Source organism: Leopardus geoffroyi, chromosome D3 (assembly GCF_018350155.1).
Source record: "Leopardus geoffroyi isolate Oge1 chromosome D3, O.geoffroyi_Oge1_pat1.0, whole genome shotgun sequence".
NCBI lineage: Eukaryota > Metazoa > Chordata > Mammalia > Carnivora > Felidae > Leopardus > Leopardus geoffroyi.
Genome location: NC_059339.1, coordinates 92171968 through 92192640, shown reverse-complemented (window position 1 = coordinate 92192640; position 20673 = coordinate 92171968). Strand labels below are relative to the sequence as shown.

Genomic DNA, 20673 nt, shown 5'->3' with positions numbered 1-20673 from the left:
GGTTACACGGAGTTACCATATGACCGGGCATTTCACCAGTAAACAGAGAAATGGAAACATAGGTCCACAAAAAAGTATGCACATGTTCACAGCAGGCTAATTCCTAGAAGCCTAAGGACAACTCACAGGACCAACAACTGGTGATAATGAGAGGGTCCACCCACACAGGGGAAGGTTATCCCTACAAAAGGGAAGGCAGTGCTAACACCCGCTACAATGTGGACCGGCCCCCACACAAGCTCAGTACCAGGAACCCTATCTTGTATGTTTCCCCGTGCATGCAATGTCCAGAACAGGCCAACGCACGGAAGCAGATGTGTGGTTGCCTGGGACACCGGGGGGGAGGGCACCGAGGGAAAACGGGGAGGGGCCACAACAGGCACAGAGCTTCTTTGGGCTATGACGACAATGTTCTAGGATCAGGGGGTGGCGATGGCTGCGCCCCTCCACGAACACACTGGAAACCACAAAACCCCAGTGCGAGGCAGACAGCGACCTGTGTGGGTCTTCTCGTGAGACTTGAGAACGCCCGAGGACACGAAGCCACGGCCACAGAGCTTGCACTTGTAGGGCTTCTCCCCAGTGTGTGACCGCACGTGCTGCTTCAGGTGGCTGGACTTCTTAAAGCCTTTGTTGCAGTACTCACACCTGCGAACACAGAGTGAAAAGCAGAGAATGCGTTCATTCAGAGCTCACTCAGATCTGACACCTGAGACTGGAAGAGAAACAATCTTCACCAGTGATCAGGAAACAATCAGGCGTCGCCATTTCAGAAATTATTACATTAGATCAAATTCTGCTCAGAGGATCTGTGGTCTTACGCATATTTTATTATTTCAATGTTGGTAAATCCCGTACCAATCCCCAGCAGGCGTAGTCGGAAACTCCTCCTTTATACAGAACAGGAAGATAATTTATCACGTACTATTTTCTTTACTAAGTCATAGGAGACACTGTGAAACCTTCCACTGCTTCAGGGTCAGAATCATTCCTGAGTCCAGACACTTGGAAATGCCAGTTCATATACTCTTTTGGTTTATAAAATACTTCACAAAACACATTTTCCTAGATCTATCTTGAATACTATGTAAATGTACAGTATTATTTTCCCCTAAGTTGTTACAGAATATACCAAAATTGCTTCAAGGATAAAATAATTATAAACTTCTCAATTCTTACTCACGTATTATTAAAAACTAAAAAAAAAAAAAAAAAAAAGATTTAGAAAGCTTCTTCTATTATATTTCCCTAGCTTTTCCAAGTTTTACCTGCAGTAGGAAATGAGTCACGTTCCAAACCACGCTCCCTAGGACCAGACATCTGCAGATGCAGTTACTGCCCCCTAGTGTCCACACCGATCTAAAGACTGGCAAATGTAGATGCGTTTCCAAAGTTCGTTCTGACGCAAGCTTGCTTTTTGAAAAAACCAGAAAAGCAAGCAAACAGCATTCACCAGCTGATGTGAGAAAGCTAATTCCGCCAATGAAGTCGGGACTGGCTCTGTATATGGGCAGCCGAGGAAAATACTCCATTTGCAGAACTGAGTACCACTAAACCACACAACGTTTGCTGAGGAAGTCTCCGGTGCCCACACCTACAGATTATGACCAATTTCCAGCACGGGAACAACATCGGCAGTTGTGTGGACAGACACCGGCCCTCAGAGAACAGTCTGAAGCCAGGACGTCACCCCCGCCCAGTCACGCTCCCACCCCAGGACCAGCCTCCGTCCACGTGGAGACAGGACCCTTCTCTGCCTCCCCTCGCCTCACGAACTACCCTGCCCGCTGTGCAATCACACAGCTGTCCCCTCACGTGTCCAATGCCAGCCTGGGTCACTGAGGGCAAACCCTTTGCTGTTCCCCAGCACCAGCCCTGATGACGCCACCCCTGTTCCCCAACACCAGCCCTGATGACGCCACCCCTCATCTACCAGCCCTGATGACATGAAACCAAGTCCTGGTCTTTGTGCCATACCTGCTCCCCCAGGGGTGGCCCATTTCTAGGGGCAGTGATTTCACCCTCCCAGCTCTGAGGTCAGAGTCCCAGAGGCCGTCCTCAGCCCCTCCCCTCCTCCCACACCTCTGCCTGTTGGAGGTCCCGTGAAGACCCCACCTTCTGAATGGATATGGCATCTACAACCAGTCCCAGGACAGAAGCACCTGCTCTCCCACTGGCTGCCACCCAGCACCCACCACCCATCTGCTGTGCACCTCGCCCACCCATCTTGCTATCATCTCTTCCCACTAGATTGTCAACTCCTGAGGACTGAAGCTTTTGTTCTGTCTTGCTCACTAATCTAGTGGGTTCTTAATAAACACTGAATAAATGCACAAATGATGCAAGGCCACAAGTCCTGGAAAACCAAGCACATGTCACAAAGGAATCATGAGAAAACATCAATCAGATTAATCTCACTTAAAAATACCAATGCAAAATCCCACTTAAACACGAGCAAGTGAATACCCACTGAATAGATCAAAGTATGAATAAAACGGAAGGAGAGTCTCAGAAGTCCTGAGGCCCATCTCTGTGTATCTCAGATCCCCGAATTAGCAACCACTGCACAAATACCATGTTGGATTTGCAAGTTCGTGAAGATCTCAGGATAATATGCTCCCAAAAGTAAAAAACCTCCTGTATAAAAACACCAGTTCAAGGTACTCGAGGTTGTGTGTGAAAAACAAAACCTATGGAAATGGGAGAGTGACATTACACATTATAGCTTAATGACATTGGCAAATCTTAGCCATTTTCAAAATCCTCAATTAAGACCACTGACTTAAGATAGCTCACCATTTTTTAAGAGTAACTATAAAATATTTTTTGTTGTTAAATGGCTGTGGGAAAAATTTAAATTTAGACTTTCAAAAGTATTTTCAGCAAATAATAAAATTACTAAAATATTATAAAGCCAAGACTATCTCTACAAAGACAATACTCCTATTTAATTGTATACGAGTATGTCTATCTTGTTCTCTGTGAACGTTCCCATCCCGTGGGAGCTGGGCTGTGGCCTGCCCGCTCTGCAGGGCACTGCACGCGTCCCGAACAGCACACGGCCACCGTAGGCACTCGGCACACACGGCTAAGGGAACGGAAGCATGAGGAACAGGCGAATGTAAACGCAGTCTCCGCGGTCACGGTGCTCCTTGGCTGTTATATATACGGCACGCACAGAACCCTGAACAAAAAGACACCCAACAAATTGAAGTTTTTCTGAAAACGTGGTAACAGTGGCTCTCGGCAGTAACAGGAAGTCACCGCACGGCAGGTGAAACGCACAGGCAGGTGGCGAACACTAACCAGCTGTAGAAAGCAAGCTAATCTCTTTGGTCTCTGATCCTTTAGTTACAATAAAATGGGATGAGAACAGAGCCCGTTCAGAGTCGTTGAGTTAAATCACAAGGCCCTGGGAAGGGTGACGCGTGCGCTGGGCGAGCGGCGGTCAGGACTGGCGTCCGCCGGCCCCCCGTGCAGACAGCTACCTGTAGGAGCGCCGGCCCTGGTCCTCCCCGGCCTCCAGGAATTCGGGGCGTGGGGTCTGCAGTTCCAGTTCTTCTTGGGACGACTCTTGGATCAAACGAGTTGTCTAAAATTTAGCACAAGTATAAAGCAGACTACCTGAGTATCTATACATAAATGTAAAACAACCGACAACTAAGGATAAGATTTATAAACGCAGATTCAAAGGAGTAACGCTAAGTAGCTCCATATAATCATCTGGCTAGATTAATAATGAAAATCATTCAGGGGCGCCTGGGTGGCTCAGTCGATTAAGCCTTCGACTTCAGCTCAGGTCATACACATCCCATGCACGGCTCATGAGTTCGAGCCCCGCATCGGGCTCTGTGCCGACAGCCAGGAGCCTGCTTCAGATCCTGTGTCTACCTCTCTCTCTGCCCCTCCCCCGCTCGTGCTCTGTTTCTCAAAAATAAACATTAAAAAATGTTTTTCAAAAAACAAAATCATTCATATCAATTTTAGTAAATACTTACTTTCTATTAATTTGCTTTGATACAAAGGCTAGCCAAGAATGAAATTGTTGATCTTTCCATATTTTTTATAATTCTTAATGAGAGATTACTCATCCGCTCTCGTGTTACTGAAAATGAATAAACTCCCACTGCCTCGCTTGTCACAGAACCACAGGGAGAGACAGCATGTCATCCACTCCCCAGGTCCTACCCGGATGCAGCATTTGGACCACAGGCCTTCTAAGCTTTGAAGAAGTGCTCTGAATTTTCCCTGGAGGGTCCAGGCCTGGAGGGTCCAGGTAGCTGGAGAAGCTACCCACGGTGGCTCCGGCTGTTTTCAAGAGCAGCCTTCACAGAAAGCGAACCATTCATCGGCCGGTCATTTCCTTCACTATTGAAAAATTTCCAAACGTGGAAAAAATCAAAAGCAAAACAAAACTTTAAATGTCTCCAATGAGACTGAGTAAAACTTTTCTTTTTAACTTTTTTTATGTTTATTTATTTTTGAGAGAGGGACAGGGCGTGAGTGGGGGAGGGACAGAGAGAGAGGGAGACACCGAATCCGAAGCAGCTCCAGGCTCCGTGCTATCGGCACAGAGCCCGACGCAGGGCTCGAACCCACAAACTGTAAGATCATGACCTGAGCCGAGGCCGGACGCTCAACCGACTGAGCCACCCAGGTGCCCCAGACTGAGTAAAACTTTTAAATGATGTATTCAAATATTTATTTTTAGGACATCAGCATCCCTTGTATTTCCATTCTGAGATGTAAGATTCCGCAAATAAAAACACATAGCTTGTCACTAACGCAACATGACATCCTTCCCGTTATTACACGTTACTGACTTCCCTGAGTTCTAAAAAGTTTTGTAAAATCCCACGTCACGGGACTGAAATCTCTCAGCCAAGTTTAAATGTTTTCAAAGAGAAGACGCTCATGCTGAACGTTTCGGCGTCACAGGCGACGCGACACTGTCGGTATGAGACGTCAGCATGCCCTCCTAAGTGAGCGATGTCCACGAGGTTACAGGGAAGCCTGAAGGCGCCGGCGCCGGGCACGCCACGCACACTCACCACATTCATGGCGTCAGAGCCGGGCACGGGGAGCAGGCTCTGCTGGTGGAAGCTGGCGGACAGGGCCTGAGACTCCAGCGTGCTCGAGTCCTGCAGCTGCTGGACGGGCGCGAACGCGGTCTGCTGACCGTACGGGTCCGTCACGGGGAAGCCTGAAACAAATCAGAAAACACGAGTCCTACAAAAGATGCTCCGGTCACACACAAAGAAGGTAAAAAGAAAAAAAAAAAAAAGTCGGTTTTACAAATAAAGATGTTTAAAGGGACATTTCTACCTTCTGAACTAGAATGAGGATTAGCCGACATCGGCAGGCTCTGAGAACAGGTGCTGCGTCCAGCACAAGAGCCGTCTACGCAGCCACCCCAGAGTCCCCTTCTACTCAGTCACCACTGCTCTGCTACAAACCACGTGCAGAATGGTCACTAAGGCGCCTTCCAGACGACTGAGCGGCCACACGCAGTGCGCGCGTGCGCGCGCGCACACATACACACACACACACACACGATCCATGCAGAAAGTTATCGGTTTGAAATCATAAACTTCGGAAGGGCCTTAAAACGAACACCGAAGGCTGCTATGAAGACAACCCAACCCGGGTGCAGCTCACTGACCCTGCGACAAGCCTGCCGGTTCGAAGGACTGTGCTGGAGCCCGTTCGTCAAACTGGTCCACGGGCCCTGGCAGGGCGGGCGGCGGGGCCACGAACCCATCTGAGGCAGACATGCAAACACAAGGGGCAAGTTGTAAACTCCGAAGTCATTTCAGATCTACCAATCCGTCCAAAATGATACTTTAGTGAGTTCTCAAAAATGAGCCTCCTTCTTTTGGAAAGACAGTAGGAAGTACATATACCTGTATAAATATATACACAACACAAAATACACGACAGATAGATACTAGAGTTGAGGCATTACCTTTGTACTTCCAGAATGTCACTGCACAGTTTACCCTAAAACGTAGACGTTCTTCTACAGGGAAAATATCCTAAATGCAATTACATTCAATGACTATTTAAAACCTTTTCAGGGGCCCTGGGTGGCTCAGTCGGTTAAGCATCCGATTCTTTGTTTCGGCTCAGGTCAGGATCTCACAGTTCATGAGTTCGAGCTCCACACTGGGCTCTGCAGAAGCAGCACAGAGTCTGCTTGGGATTCTCTCTCTCCCTCTCTCTCTGCCCCTCCCCTACTTGCACTGTCTCTGTCTCTCTCAAAATAAATAAATAAACTTAAAAAAATTACATTTAAAAAAATGTATATTTTTGGATGGGCATTGTTCCAGGAAACCCAGGGGAGAAAAAGCACAAAATCGTGCTCACAGACAAAATATATCTGGGAGCCCCGTAACACGGAACAGTAACCAGGCCAGCAAACTGTCTGTTACGCTCGTGAAAGACAAGGAAATTGTGCCAGACGCGAACCAACCACGTCACCGAGCTCACTGTCTACAGCTAAGCTGACATCTGTTTGCAGCAAGACCCTGCTGATGAAGAAAGCAACCCGCTGGGTCCGGGGCCTACCGGCTTGCGGATGCGCGACAATTCACAGAGCCATACCATTCCGTGAGTCAGATGCTCAGGGCGCCATTACACAATACTAGAGGTCACAAAGATGTACACTTCCTGAGCACGCAGGCCCTTCTCGACACACGAAGGGCTAAAAGTGCCTACAAGAGGAGTGTGTGTGAAGGGTCCTATCTCTGGAATTCGGGATCCCAGCAGACCCTCTCAGGCTCGCACACGGCACAAACTGGGATCCGAAAACTCAGAGATCAGAGACCCCAACCGAGACTGGAGGGAGTGTGAACGGCTGCAAAAACCGTACGGGTGATTGTAAACGTTAGGACTTCTGGAATATTTGCCTTCGTCCGCTTCCAGAGGCTGGTGTGTCAACGGCTGGCCGAGCCCCGCGTCCTCCGTGCGCACGACCTGCTGTGGCTCCAGGTCCAGCATGGCCTCGGGGTTGGTGGTGTCCGCGGCCGCCCGCCGCAGCTCCTCACTCTCGATGTCCACCTGCACGTGCGTCGGGGCGTGCACGCTCTGCTGGTCCCCGGTGCTGTCGTCCAGGGGGGCGGCTGGCTGATGCTGCTGGTGCTGCTGGAGCTGCTGGGCGAGCTCGTACCTTCAGAACAGCAACGAGAGGCCGCGGGGTCAGGGGCCGCTGAGAACCGCTGGCGCAAAGGACCGCTGTGCGGTCGGTCACTTACTAACAACATTTAAAAGAACGACTTCATCTTGAAGCCATGGCGGCGATCCAGCTCAAATTAAACACTAGTAGGAGTTCCGGAGAAAAAAAATCACGTTCCCCGGGCTCTAAGTGCTTTCACAGGTTATAGGGATATGAAGGCAGCAAAGAGGAGAGAGCAGAACATGCACCAGAATAGGTAACGTCTTAAAAAAGAGTTTAAAAGATACCATACGTTTCACAGTAAAACTGTCCTAGTGCAGACTCTGCAAGGAGTTCAAGTGTTCAGAAAAAGAACCGAACGAAACAAGATAGCACCTTTAACGGACAGATTTCAGTATCATAGACAAATGCGGGGTACAGAAGAGGGCCCGAGTGCCGTGGCCTGCTGGCCCCACAGTCTGGGGACACAGACATCTTCCAGGGACCCATGCGTGACACGGCACGGACTACGAGGTATGTACGTGGCTGCTCCGTATTTCTGCAGAACCCGTATTCACGTTAGTGCTGCTTTTACGTACTCTAAGTATACCCGGTACGTTTCCACCAAGGTCAACAATTTGCTTTCAAAGATAGAAATGAATACGGCATTCGGTGAGTGCATCAAAGAATGTAAAATCCCAGCTGAAACGACTACCTGGCTAACAGGTGGACAACATCTAGGACAAGAACAGTCTGCTCCCCTCTAAGACACCAGGGTCACACCCACATACACTCCACCATCTGTCTGGTTCCAGAATCGCATGAACCCGCCTCCTGGGAATTCCATGCTTCGCTCCAAACAAACTCTACCTGCTTCATTTTCTAATATCAAAACCAGTCACTTCCAAACTACTTTCACTGAGAAGGGGAAACAAAATGTAGTAAGACAGACAAGTATGAAATATGCACGGTCACAGCTTTACAACGCTGGGGACTGTGGGGAGCCCGTGACAGTCACGTATGGCTCTGCCGTCACTCCCCAGAGGACGGAAGTGCATCTTGCATGTAACTTCTGACCTTGGCTACTTTCTATACTTTCGCCTTTTACACTTACTTTTAAAATAACTGTGTACGGCATTTTAGGAATTCCCACCACTTCAAACAAAGGGATGAAACACCGGAGCTACGGGCTGCCTGCAGGTGGGTTCAGACACATCCAATCTGTAAGACGACACCCAGCTCTGCCCCACCACAGACCTACCAGTCTCCAGGCTGTCACCTCAAAGTCACACATTCATCTCAAGTAACTGTGGCAGGTGTCCCACAGCATAACCCGTGACAAGCAGTGGCCGATACGACACTCCACCTAAGAGAGGTGACCCAGCTAAAAACAGCTGACCTACTTCCCAGAAATTCTACTACTGGCCGTCGAGTCCATAAACAAGGCCTCGGACGTGGACCCCCACGCTACTGTGGCAAGTGCACAGACTTGAAAAGGCCTGAGTTCTTGACGGAGAAAAAGTATTATCCGCCTGCCCCCAGGCCAGGTCGAACCCAAGCTCTACCCTGTTAGCACACGCTGCTCCCAGGCACACCCGCACAGCAGCCAGGGAGCACAGAGCCCTGAACCTCCGTGGCCACCAGTCCCCCAGTTCAAGTGCACACAAAGCACATCATTTACTCCCTAAAAGGAGGAAAATATAAACCGGACATAAGGTTGGTCGACACCAGCAACCATCACGTGCCCTAGGATGGCCTCAAGAAGCAGTGAAACCTCGCAGCTAAGTGACAACTGGGCCAAAATCAAACACCATTCTTCCTTGTCCCACGTGCTGAGGCATCCAGAGGGCTAATACCAAACAACTACCTCTCCCAAGTAGCTTATCCTAACACGTGGGGTTTGGCCTTGTTGATAGGATCAGGCAGAGATATCTGGGTTAAAATACTGCCTGAAGAGGAAATACTCGGGAGCAGAAGCTTTAATGTTCTCTTACGGCAGACCTAGCAACTCTTCCTGTCACAGTATCCCGGGATGTGGTGACCCTGTGCAGCCTTCCCAGTACAACACAGAATACTGTGCCTTCACAGAAATCCCAGTGAATGAGCTCCAGACACAGCCAGAAATGCACCGGTGCGAGGGCTTCTCGGGTCACCTCCATCTGGAGATGACAGAGTCCTCGAATCAGATACAAACGTCAGCGAGCTTTAATGACGGGTTTGTGTGATCGCTAAAACACACTTTCTTTTCAAGTCAACAACACAGAGCGATGAGCGTTCGGAGACACTAACGATGTGCCGGGAAATCACAGGGCGTGTGACTACCACTTTCTTTTTTGCCCTCTTCACCACCTGATTGTACCAGGCACAGTCTACCCCGCACTTGGGCGACTGCTGACTGTTTGGAGAGAATTTACAAAGCCTTTAGCCCAACAGACACCACTTCGATATTACATTAAAAACAAAAGAGCGGGGCGCCTGGGTGGCGCAGTCGGTTAAGCGTCCGACTTCAGCCAGGTCACGATCTCGCGGTCCGTGAGTTCGAGCCCCGCGTCAGGCTCTGGGCCGATGGCTCAGAGCCTGGAGCCTGCTTCCGATTCTGTGTCTCCCTCTCTCTCTGCCCCTCCCCCGTTCATGCTCTGTCTCTCTCTGTCCCAAAAATAAATAAACGTTGAAAAAAAAAAAAAAAAACAAAAAAAAAAAACAAAAGAGCGAATGTTTTGAGCGTGTGGCTCTTAGACGATGACATAAAAGTTTATCTAGTCCATACACCTCAGCTAGAAGTAATAAAACAGGAAACAAAGACCATTATTTCTCAAAACCACTCTGCACCCCCATCTGGGAATTACAGATAACTAAAAAAGGACCATCAGAATCACACCTACCTATGGGTTTTCATGTGCTTTTTGCAATTTAGCGAGGTCTTAAACGTTTTCTGGCAATAGGGACACATATAGGGACGAAGGTCATTGTGGATACCCATGTGTCGCCGTAGGCTACCGCCAGTAGTGAAAGCCCCGTTACATATCAGACACTTGAAAGACTTGACTCCAGTGTGCGTGCGGACGTGTGCTTTGAGCACTCCCGCAGAAACAAAGCCTCTTCCACACTGAGAACATTTAAAAGGCTTTTCACCTGTATGTGATCTAAAAAGAATAAAAATGTTAGTGAATGAGCGTCTTACAACGTTACAATGCTTCGTACGTTAGACTAGAGCACACGTGTCCACCGTTTCATTGAGCACCACGGCGGCGGAAGGCTCAGCAGTGGGGACACCCTTCTGGACATTCTACCAGCGAGAGCGCCGGAGATTCAGAGCTCGAGGGACTTGCCTGAGCCACACAGCGGCGCACGGCGGAGACAAAGGTCTATGGCAAGTCCGCCTCAAAGTTCTCAACGTTTTCATGACATTTCACCATCTCTCGCGACCAAGTCTCTGCTTTCTTTTCACTGTTGCTAGCACCAAGCATTCATCTAAACTCTGATGAATGAATCTGGAAAACCGTTACAGTACCTCACTGTAACTCAACAAACCCAGTACTTGTTTGACACGTCCTAGAAATCGCAAATGCTGACATATAATAGGGCAAATAAAATGCGGTGACAGTTTCTGGGTAGAATAGTCTAGTCAAAACACTAATGAATGAACATATCGGTCACCGGGGGCGCCTGGGTGTCTCAGTTGGTTAAGTGTCGGTCGGCCTTCAGTTCAGGTCATGATCTCACGGTTCGTGAGTTCGAGCCCCGCATCGGACTCTGCACTGGCAACTCAGAGCCTGGAGCCTGCTTCGGATTCTGTGTCTCCCTCTCTCTCTCTCTGCCCCTCCCCCACTCATGCTGACACTCTCTCTCAAAAATAAATAAACATAAAAAAAAAATATATCAGTCACCAATAAATACTGTGGGGTCAAATGTGACATTTTCGAATCCCAAAAACAAACACTACCGTCCTTCCTATTTGTACAAGCTACCCGCTCACCGAATCACTGCAATTAAGCTACATCTCCCATCTCTGGGTAGACATCACCTTACCTGATGTGCTGTTTAAGGTGGCAAGACTTTTTATATGCACGATGACAGTAAAAACACTTGTACGGTCTGTCTGCTTCGTTTACAAAATTGTTATTAAAATAACTTTGAAAAAACTGGTTTCTTGGAATGGGCTGGATAAGACCTACAAACCAAAAGAAAATCAGGAATAATTCACCGTTAATGCTACTAAAAAAGTTAAATGTCAAAAGGCAGCTGTTTTCCCCAAAAGATGAAAATTTGAAGGAGTTAAGATCTAGATTTCCAGTGTTGCAGCTAAATGCTATTTTAATTGTGTTAGAAACTGGCTATTTTAAAAAACTGGGAAACACTTATAAAGTTAACATAAGACAGGTATTTTCCAACACAAGGGATATACGTACATTGCAGTTCCTTCCTCTGGTTCTAGAGCCAATTTTTAATGCATTCCTACATTTGCTGGCATGGAATCAAAATAACCGTATCCAAACTGTAGGTTAACCAGGACTCTGAATCCCTTATTTGTTCGGTATAAAGACTGTACCCCAAGGACGACAATAAACTCAAAACACAAATGACTCTAACGTGATCTTCTGTTCTAAAAAAAAAAAGTCTATTTTTATAGAAATGCTATTAAAGGGTTATCTGTGAATAGGAAAACTGGTAACTGAAGTATTCCAGGTTTTACCGACTTTCAATAAATAAAGAACCCCCTTAGGTTGACTGTGAAACTTAGGTCTTGATCAAGCCATTGAGCGAAGTACGCAATTCAGGACAAACACGCATTTGAGCCTTTTCGATCGCTTCCGATTCACCTGGAACGTTAAGAGGGAGACCTCACCGTCGCTCTGCCCAGGCGCCCCCTCCTGCCCCAGGGCCACACGGCTGCCGGTCAGGATCCTGGGCCACTAACTGCCGTGTGAGGATTCTTGGCAGGCACCTCTCAGGACACCATGGCTTTCCTGGACACTCCAGACCACAGCTCAGTTCTCTGCCCTAAAACCTACTTCTCCCTCCCAACTCTCCTTGTTGCACGTGAACGACAATCCCCCCAGTCACATGGGGCCAGGAGTTCAGAATTTTTGAGAACTCCCTCCCCGGTCTCGTTCAGTCCTTTGCCATCCTGGGGCTCTACGTCCCCACGGCCTCAGAGACCTATTTCCCCTTCTTCATTCCCACTGCCTCCAATCTCAGCGGAGGAAAAAGCAAAGCTGGGGAGAATTCAGAGGCTCAGCAAGTCACGTCATTCCCATATCAGACTCAGGAAAGGGACCTGTACCTCCTGATGCCTGCGCCAGAAGCCCACCTGTTTTTCAAAGAGAACTCGGCACCCTCCCCGTGACCTGTGTTTAATCGACACAGCACAAACCTAAAACTGCCCAAACTTGTCCCAGTTCACGAGTGTTTGGGACCAGCAGAGCCGTATCAGTGCCATTCAGAGTCACTCTCTCTCTCTGGAAGCTGCAACGCTGTTCCACGCTCCCCGGCTTTGTCCTGGGGACTCGGCTCCCACTCAAAACAGCTGGAGTCGCCTCCCCCAGGACCCACAGACCGAATCCCACGGAGACATATGCCGCGACGACGCCTCCATCAAATCGCGGTTCTGCTCAACCTTCTCCGGTCCCCAACAGAAAGACCTGGTTACTGAAAAACACGACGTGCTCACAGGCCTTCCGTGGCTTGCTACCGAGTTCTGGATCAGCACCGCTCGGCGTGCCTTCCGCCCGCTGGCTCTGGCAGCTCCACCCGGCCGCCCACCCTCCCTCCAGTCCCTCTGGCTCCCGGTCTCTTCCCCCCTTCCACTGGCTGCAGCGGAAGCCCAGGACCTGTGCCATGGTCACGGACATAGCCCCGAGCCCGTGACAGTCACCTGCCAAGGAGGACAGGGATTGTGACCAAAGAAATTAATGCTCCCCCCGCAGTGTCGAGAAAACCAGGGACTGAAGGAAAGAAGCACACACACAAATCCAAACCAAGATCGTACAAGCCCCACCCCAGCCACCTACCTCTGCGGGAACCCCTCAGCCCCCCGTGGCTCCCCACCCAACCCTCTCCTGGGGCTTCTGGAACCTATGTCCTCCACCGTAAACGACTTCACACAATGTTTAGTGCCTCATTTCTTTTCCATGACATTGAGCCTACCTTCAAGAGTGAGTCCCCTGAAGCTGGCACCCTCACTCCTAGTGACTGCTGCTTCTCTGACAAGGAGCCCTCGCCCTGAGCCCTGGCCCAGTGCTGCCTCCTGGTCTGCCATCATTCCTTCCCGACCTGCCTGCGACTCCATGAGCAGAGTCCTGTATCCAACCCCTCGCTGATGCGCTCCTGTGTACTCTGCAAGTCCTCTGGCCCCCTCTCCGGTAATTAGGAAGCTCGTTAAGAGAAAAGTGAAAGAATCCACTCTCAGAGATAATCATAATTAACAGCGTGTGTTCTAACAAAAGGGTCTGTTATACACAAACGCAAGTGGGATCGGCCATACACCCTGTTCTGGTTATACTTCAACTCCGTATTTGCCACCTTTCCAGGTCAGTACCCAGGACATCCTCATCATCCTCTGCAAGGAACTCCCCTGGGTCAGTGTGTCCAGTGCATATCACACACTTTTGGTGAGTATCTCTATTGCCCTAACTGTATACTGTCACAGTGCTGCAAGGAACAATCCAGTCTATACAACTCTTTGCCTTAGTCATTTCCCCAACACGCATGGAATGACAACCTCTGGGGTGGTGTCCAGGCACATGTCTTGAGAAACAGACCCCTAAATGATCCTGAGTCCTTTGCAAGTGTGTGGGGGGAGGGGGCTCCCTACTGTGAGCTATTAAGGCAGTTTCACCTATAATTTTACAAACATAAACTCCTGTTACAAAGTTAGACTAATTATAAGGTCTCAATCTTCGAAAAAAAAATTAAGGGAGAATTAAACATACATAAATTTCCTATATATACACACATATATACATATATACATATATTAAGTAAACTACTCTTCTCAAAGGCACGAATAAATTCTAGTTGATTAACGTGTCTCAAAAACAAACTGGACATGTGCTTAAAACTTCCTAAAATTCCTCCTGTAGTAACAGGAGAAAAAGTTTTATCTTGCTACAGTATTTCAGGAAATACATTTAAGCCTTAGAAGAGCTTTCACACGTTATAAACAGTAAGCGAATGCAAATACTGCAACATGATGACAAACATAACATTATTATAGATAATGCACACCATATAAAATGAACTTGATATTTGAGGTGAGACGAATGTGTTTTAAAAAGCAAGATAAATGCTCTAATATCAATATAATTAAAACATGAATATAAACTTGGAAGATCAATCATTACACCCCTGAGGTTTAAAATAAAAGATAACCAGGGGGTGCCTGGGTGGCTCAGTCGGTTAAGTGTCTGAGTCGTGATTTTGGCTCAGGGCGTGATCTCACGATTCACGGGATCGAGCCCCAGCATCGGACACTGCACGGACGGTGCAGAGTCTGCTTGGGATTCTCTCTCTCCCTCTCTTTGCCCTTCCCCACTTGGGCTCGCTCTCTCAAAATAAACTTAATAAAAAAATAAATTAAATAAAAGATAACCAAAGCCCGGCTCCCTTTCAAAGAAAAGGTATTTCAAACATCTGTGCTACACAAAATGAAAAAATGGGGACATTACACTTATACACACACATACACGTCGTCACGTATGGGGGAAAATAGTGACTTCTAAAAAAATAGACGTATCTCTGAGTTGAAAACTGAGAAGAAACTATAGACCAGAATCGCTTTTCCTTTTTTTCTTCCCCCCTAGCTTTATTGAGAAGCTGAGAAGTAAAAGGCACACATCGCCACAGAGGAAGGCAGACAGCAGGACGGTCTGACACGTATTGTGACGTGGTTACTGCGGTGGGCTCGGCTAACACCCATCCTCTCATAAAGATACAACAAAAAGAAAAGAAAGGAAAAAGAAAACAGTTCTACCTGTGATGAGAGCTCTCAGGACCTACTCTTCACAACCGTCCTGCACATCACACGGCAGCGCTAGCTGTAGTCACCACGGCGGCCTTCTCATCGCTGTTGTATATTTATCTCACAGCTGGAAGTGTGTGCCTTTTGACCCCCTTCCCCCAACGTTCCCTGTCCCCCACTCCCCTCTTCTGATAAACACTAGTTTGACCTCTTGTTCTATGCATCTGTTTTTGTTTTTTCTTCCTTTTGGATTCCACACATAAGTAAGATCATATGGTATCTGTCTTTCTCAGACTTGTCTCACTTGGCAAAAAAATGCCTCCAACGTCTGTGCACGTTGCCACAAATGGTAGGATTTCCCCATCGTTTATGTCTGAATAATAGTCCATAATGTTCTTACCCACCTGTCCATCAATGGACACTTAGGTTGTTCTCATCTCTTGGCTACTGAAAATACTTGTGCTGTGGACATGGGGGTGTGGCTATCTTTTTGAGTTAGTATTTTCATTCCCTTTGGAGATGGACGCAGAAGGAGAGCTGCTGGATCATACGGCAGTTCTATTCTTAATCTTCTGAGGATCCTCCTTACTGTTTTCCACAGCAGTTGTACCCATTAGCAGTCCCACCAACAGTGCACAAAGTCTGCCTTTTCTCCACATCCACACCAGCATTTGTTGTCCCACAGGCATCGTTCACCGTGCTTTTACTTTGCGTATCCTAATGACTAGCGATGTCGAGCATCTTCTCACGTAACTGTCAGCCTTTTGACTATCTTCTTTGGAGAAAAGTCTATTCAGGTCCGTTACCCACTTTTTAAAATTTTTTTTAGATTTATTTATTTATTTATTTATCATTTTGCCATTCAGTTAGGAGTTCTCTATTTATTTTGGATATTAGCATTTTATCAGATACACTGATTGCAAACTTTTTTTTTTTTTTTTTTTTGCATTCCATAGGCTATCTTTTCACTTTACTGATGGTTTCTTTTGCTGTACAGAAACTTTTTAGTTTGATGTGGTCCCACTTACTTTTTATTTTGCTGCTTGTGCTTTAGGCATCATATCCAAAACATCATTACCAAGACCCACATCAAGGAGCTTTGTTCCTAGGTTTTATTCTAGAACTTTTATGGTTTCAAGTATTACATTTATGTATTTAACCCATTTTCAGTTAATTTCTGTAAGTGATATAAGATAAAGGTCTAGTTTCATTCCTTCCATGTGAATATTCAGTTATCCCAGCACATTTATTGAAGACAGCATCTTTTCTCCATTGAGTGTTCTTGGCTCCCTTGTCAAGTATCAGTTAACCACATACACTTGGATTTGTGTCTGGGCCCTCAATTTTATTCTATTGGTCTACTGGTTTTTATGCCAGTACCACACTATAACCATGACTACAGCTTTACAGTATAACTTGAAATCAGGAAGTGTGAGGTCTTCTGCTCTATTCGTCTTTCTCATGATTTCCATGGCTAATCAGGTCCTTTGTGGCTCCTTACCAATTCTTCTACTTCCGTAAAAAAACACCATTAGAATCTTGACGGGATTGCACTGAATCCATAGATGGTTTTGGTAGTATTGGCACTTTAACAGTATTAATTCTTCCAATCCATAGAACACTTTTCTATTTATTTGTGTCTTCTTCAGCTTCTTTCATCAGTGTCTTGTAGTTTTCAGAGTAGAGACCTTTTACCTCCTTGGTTAAATTTATTCCTAAGTATTTTACTGTTTTTGATGCTATTGATCTAACTAGGACTTCCAATACTCTGTTGAATAAGAGCAGTGAGAATGGGCACGCTTGTCTTGTTTTGATCTTAGAGAAAAAGACTTCAACCTTTTACCATTTAGTATATTGTTAGCTGTAGTCTTGTAGCCTTTATTACATTGAGTTATGTTCCTTCTACTCCTATTTTGTTAAAATTCTTTATCATGAATGGATGCTGAATTTTTTCAGATGCTTTTTCTGTGTCTACTGGAATCATATGACTATTTTCTTTTATTCTATTAATGTAACATATCACACTGATTAATTTGCACTTGTTGAACCATCCTTGCATCACTGTGATAAATCCCACTTAATCGTGGTAAATAATTCTTTTAATGTGCCTCTGAATTTGGTTTAGCAGTATTGTATTGAGAATTTTTACATTTATATTAATTAGGGATATTGGGTAGTTTTCTTTTCTAGTAGTGTCCTTTTCTGCTTTTGGTTTAAGGATAATGTTGGCCTTGTAAAATGAGTTTGGGGAATGTCCTTCCTCTTTGATTTTTTGGAACAGTTTGAGAAGGGTTGGTATTAATTCTTCTTTAAATGTTCGGTAAAATTCACCAGTGAAACCATCTGGTCCTGGGCTTTTTATATTGAGAGACTTCTGATTATTAATTCAACGTCCTTACTGGTCATTGGTCTATTCAGACTTCCTATTTCTTCCTGATTCAGTCTTGGTAAGTTGTATATTTCTAAGAATTACTCTATTTCTTCTAGATTGTCCAGTTGGTTGGCATTTAATTGTTCATGGTAGCCTCTTCGGATCCTTTGTATTTCTGTGGTATCAGTTGTAATGTTTTCCTTTCCATTTATAATTTTGTTGATTGGGATGCTCTCATTCTACCTTTGTTAGTCTAGCAAAGGTTTTCTCAATTTTGTTTACCTTTTCAAAGAACCAACTCTTAGTTTCATTAATATGTTCTATTGTTTTATGTTCTCTATTTACTTCTGCTCTAATCTTTACTACTTTTTCCCTTCTGTTAACTTTGGGCTCAGTTTGTTGTTCTTTTTCTAGTTCCTTAAGGTGTAGGATCCTTAAGGTGTTGTTTATTTGGGATTTTTGTTGCTTCTTAATTTGGTGTTTACTGCCATGAATTTCCCTCTAAGAGCTGCTTTTGCTGCATCCTATTAATTCTGGTACATTGTGTTTCCATATTCACTTGTCTTAAGAGACTCTTTTTATTTCCTCCTTAGTTTCTTCTTTGATCCACTGGTTGTTCAGGATAGTATTTCCATGTGTCTGTGAATTTTCCAGTTTCCCTCACTGATTTCTAGATTCACACCACTGTGATCACAGAAGACACCTGGTATGATTTCAATCTTCTTGAATTTGCTAAGGCTTTTTTTTGTGGCCTAACGTATGGTCTACCCTAGAAAATGTCTGATGTGTGCTTGAGAAGAATGGGTATTCTGCTGTTGTTGGTTAGAATGTTCTGTATTTGCCTGTTAGGTCCATTTGGTGTGTAGTGTTGTTCAAATGTGCTGTTTCCTTATTGATTCTCCATCTGAATGATCTGTTCATTGTTGAGAGTGGAGTACTGAAGTCCTCAACTATTACTGTATTACTGTTTATCTCTCCCATTAGCTGTTTCTGCTTTTATATACTTGGGTGCTCCCATGTTGGGCATAGAAATATTTACAATTGTTATATCTTCTTGATGGACTGACCCCTTTATCATTATATAATGACCTCCTTTGTCTTTTTTTTCTTTACCATTTCTACCTTAAAGTCCATTTTGTCTGATACAAGTGGAGCTACTCCTGCTTTTTTCAGTTACTATTTTTGAAATGTCTTTTTCTACCCCTTCACTCTCTATGTGTTATCTTCACAGATAACCTGAGCTTCTCCTGGGCAGCATATCACTGAATCTTGTTTTGTTCTCCCTTTAGCCATTCTGTGTCCTTGGATTAGAGGATTTAATCCATTTACATTTAAAGTAATCATTGATAGGTAAGGACTTACTAATGCCATTTGGTTAATTGTTTTCTGAATCCTATGTTCCTTGTTTTCTTATCCTGCTTTTGTGTTTTGATACCTCAGTATGTTTTAATTTCTTTACCATCTTCTTTTGTGGGATTACTGTAGGATTTTCCCTTGTGGTTACTATGAGGCTTACACAGACTATCTTAAACTTACAACATACTGTTTTAAACAGATAATAACTTCAATAGAATCCACAAATTTTACACTTTTACTTCTCTTCCCCCTCACATTTTAGGTTACTGCTGATAAAATTTATGTTTTTTCTATACTATGTAACTGCAAATGCCTATAGTTATGGTTATTTTTACCACCTTTTTTTTTTAACTTTTAAACCAGAGTTGTAAGTAAAGTGTGCACCACTATTGTTGTAATGCAGAATCTAACTATGACTACATATTTACCATTACCAGTGAGACTCATGCTATCTTTTTATGTTTTTATGATGTTAATTACTGTTCTTTTGCCTCCATTCAAAGAAATCCCTTCGGCGTTTCTTATAAGAAGGTCTGGTGGCAATGATCTCTCTCAGCTTTTTATGATGGTAATAATGAGCTCCCTCTGAATATCATGCTTGCCTTATGACTCCAATACCTCCTTAGTCTACACATTATTGTATTTAAAATTTAGTTTTTGAATTCGAAGAAAAAACATTTAGAGTACAAGAGAGCATGTCTAGTGAAATACAATCCCTGACACACAATAAAGTTCACAACATTCAAGTTCAGTAAAAATTACTGGTGCTTGATACCAAGATACAATGACTCCTTGAAAATCATGGTGTGCTCTCCCATACTTTTGTGCCTGGGAGTGCAATGGTAATGGATGTGCAGAGGAAGGGAACTTTACTGACCACCACCCTGGTCTACAAGCCAGAAGATCCAGAATTCTAGTTCTACCATGAGTACAAACTAGTTGTATAATGTAAAAGCAACATCATAACTCTTTCTAGAGCTTAGTTTTTATATCTGTACAAATGAAGAATGTAGAGAAGTTTTGAATGACGATTTTCAAGTTCCTATACAGCTCTCAAAGTTTTTCTGACCGTATAATACCATACCACCAACTGTGCTTCCTTAATATGCAGACTAAATTACTTGCTATGGTAGTTTTAATGCATTCTAACTTTCTGAAGTGACAGTCTTAGCCTAAGTGACATATTGTGTTTTAAGTAACTTGGCTAAACTAGAACAGCTCGTCTCTCAATGAAATCAAATAACTGTAACTAATCTGTGCTAAAACCCTCTCTGTCACATTTTTATCAAAATCTGTCCCCAGAAGGTTATTAAAGTCACATCTTTTCTACAGAGCCCCTGAGGAGCTCAGAGTCTGAAAGAAGAGACAGACACAAATATAAATGACAATGACGTTAAGCATTGTAAATAATTATTTACAATATTTTACCTTCTATAACGTGAAGCCCTCTCTATATGAATCATTTCCCTCGTGTGTCTCACTCAGCCTGGACCAAAGGAGAATTCTGCTTCCACTAATTTGACCTAAGTTTGGTTTCCCAGCTATCTGTGAAACCAACAAGTAAAATGTACCCGTTTTAACCTGGGAAAAAGTCTGGAGTATCAGGACTGTAGTTTAACTACGGGTTTAGAAAGTTAAAGTCAAGAAACCCACAGATGTTTAATTTTATTAATGGCAACCTGAAAAAAAAAAAAACTGGTAATTTGAGGGTAACTCTGAAAGCATGAAGGAAAATTCTAGGGCCACTAAACAAATGTTGAATCTGTCCTGACTTTCAGAGACTTTCCTCATTTCAGGAATGGCACAAACCATTGAGAACCTATAGATTATGAA

At 45.0% G+C, this 20673-nt stretch overlaps 1 protein-coding gene across 11 annotated transcripts in view; it reads right to left on the bottom strand.

Moving 5' to 3' along the window:
• The window catches only part of ZNF236 (zinc finger protein 236), a 108160-nt gene that overhangs the window by 35950 nt on the left and 51537 nt on the right, over positions 1 to 20673 (bottom strand). For 10 of the 11 annotated variants that reach the window (XR_006707516.1, XM_045457766.1, XM_045457767.1 and 7 more), the window contains 7 exons: positions 11183 to 11324; positions 10036 to 10296; positions 6909 to 7168; positions 5663 to 5761; positions 5052 to 5203; positions 3489 to 3592; positions 497 to 648 (listed from right to left, as the gene is read on the bottom strand). Coding sequence is in view for 10 of the 11 variants with exons in the window: in XM_045457766.1 (XP_045313722.1) it covers positions 497 to 648; positions 3489 to 3592; positions 5052 to 5203; positions 5663 to 5761; positions 6909 to 7168; positions 10036 to 10296; positions 11183 to 11324 (1170 nt within the window). In the remaining variant the exon portion in view is untranslated. The remainder of the gene's footprint in view (positions 1 to 496; positions 649 to 3488; positions 3593 to 5051; positions 5204 to 5662; positions 5762 to 6908; positions 7169 to 10035; positions 10297 to 11182; positions 11325 to 20673) is intronic. The other variant, XM_045457771.1, reaches the window with a different exon arrangement.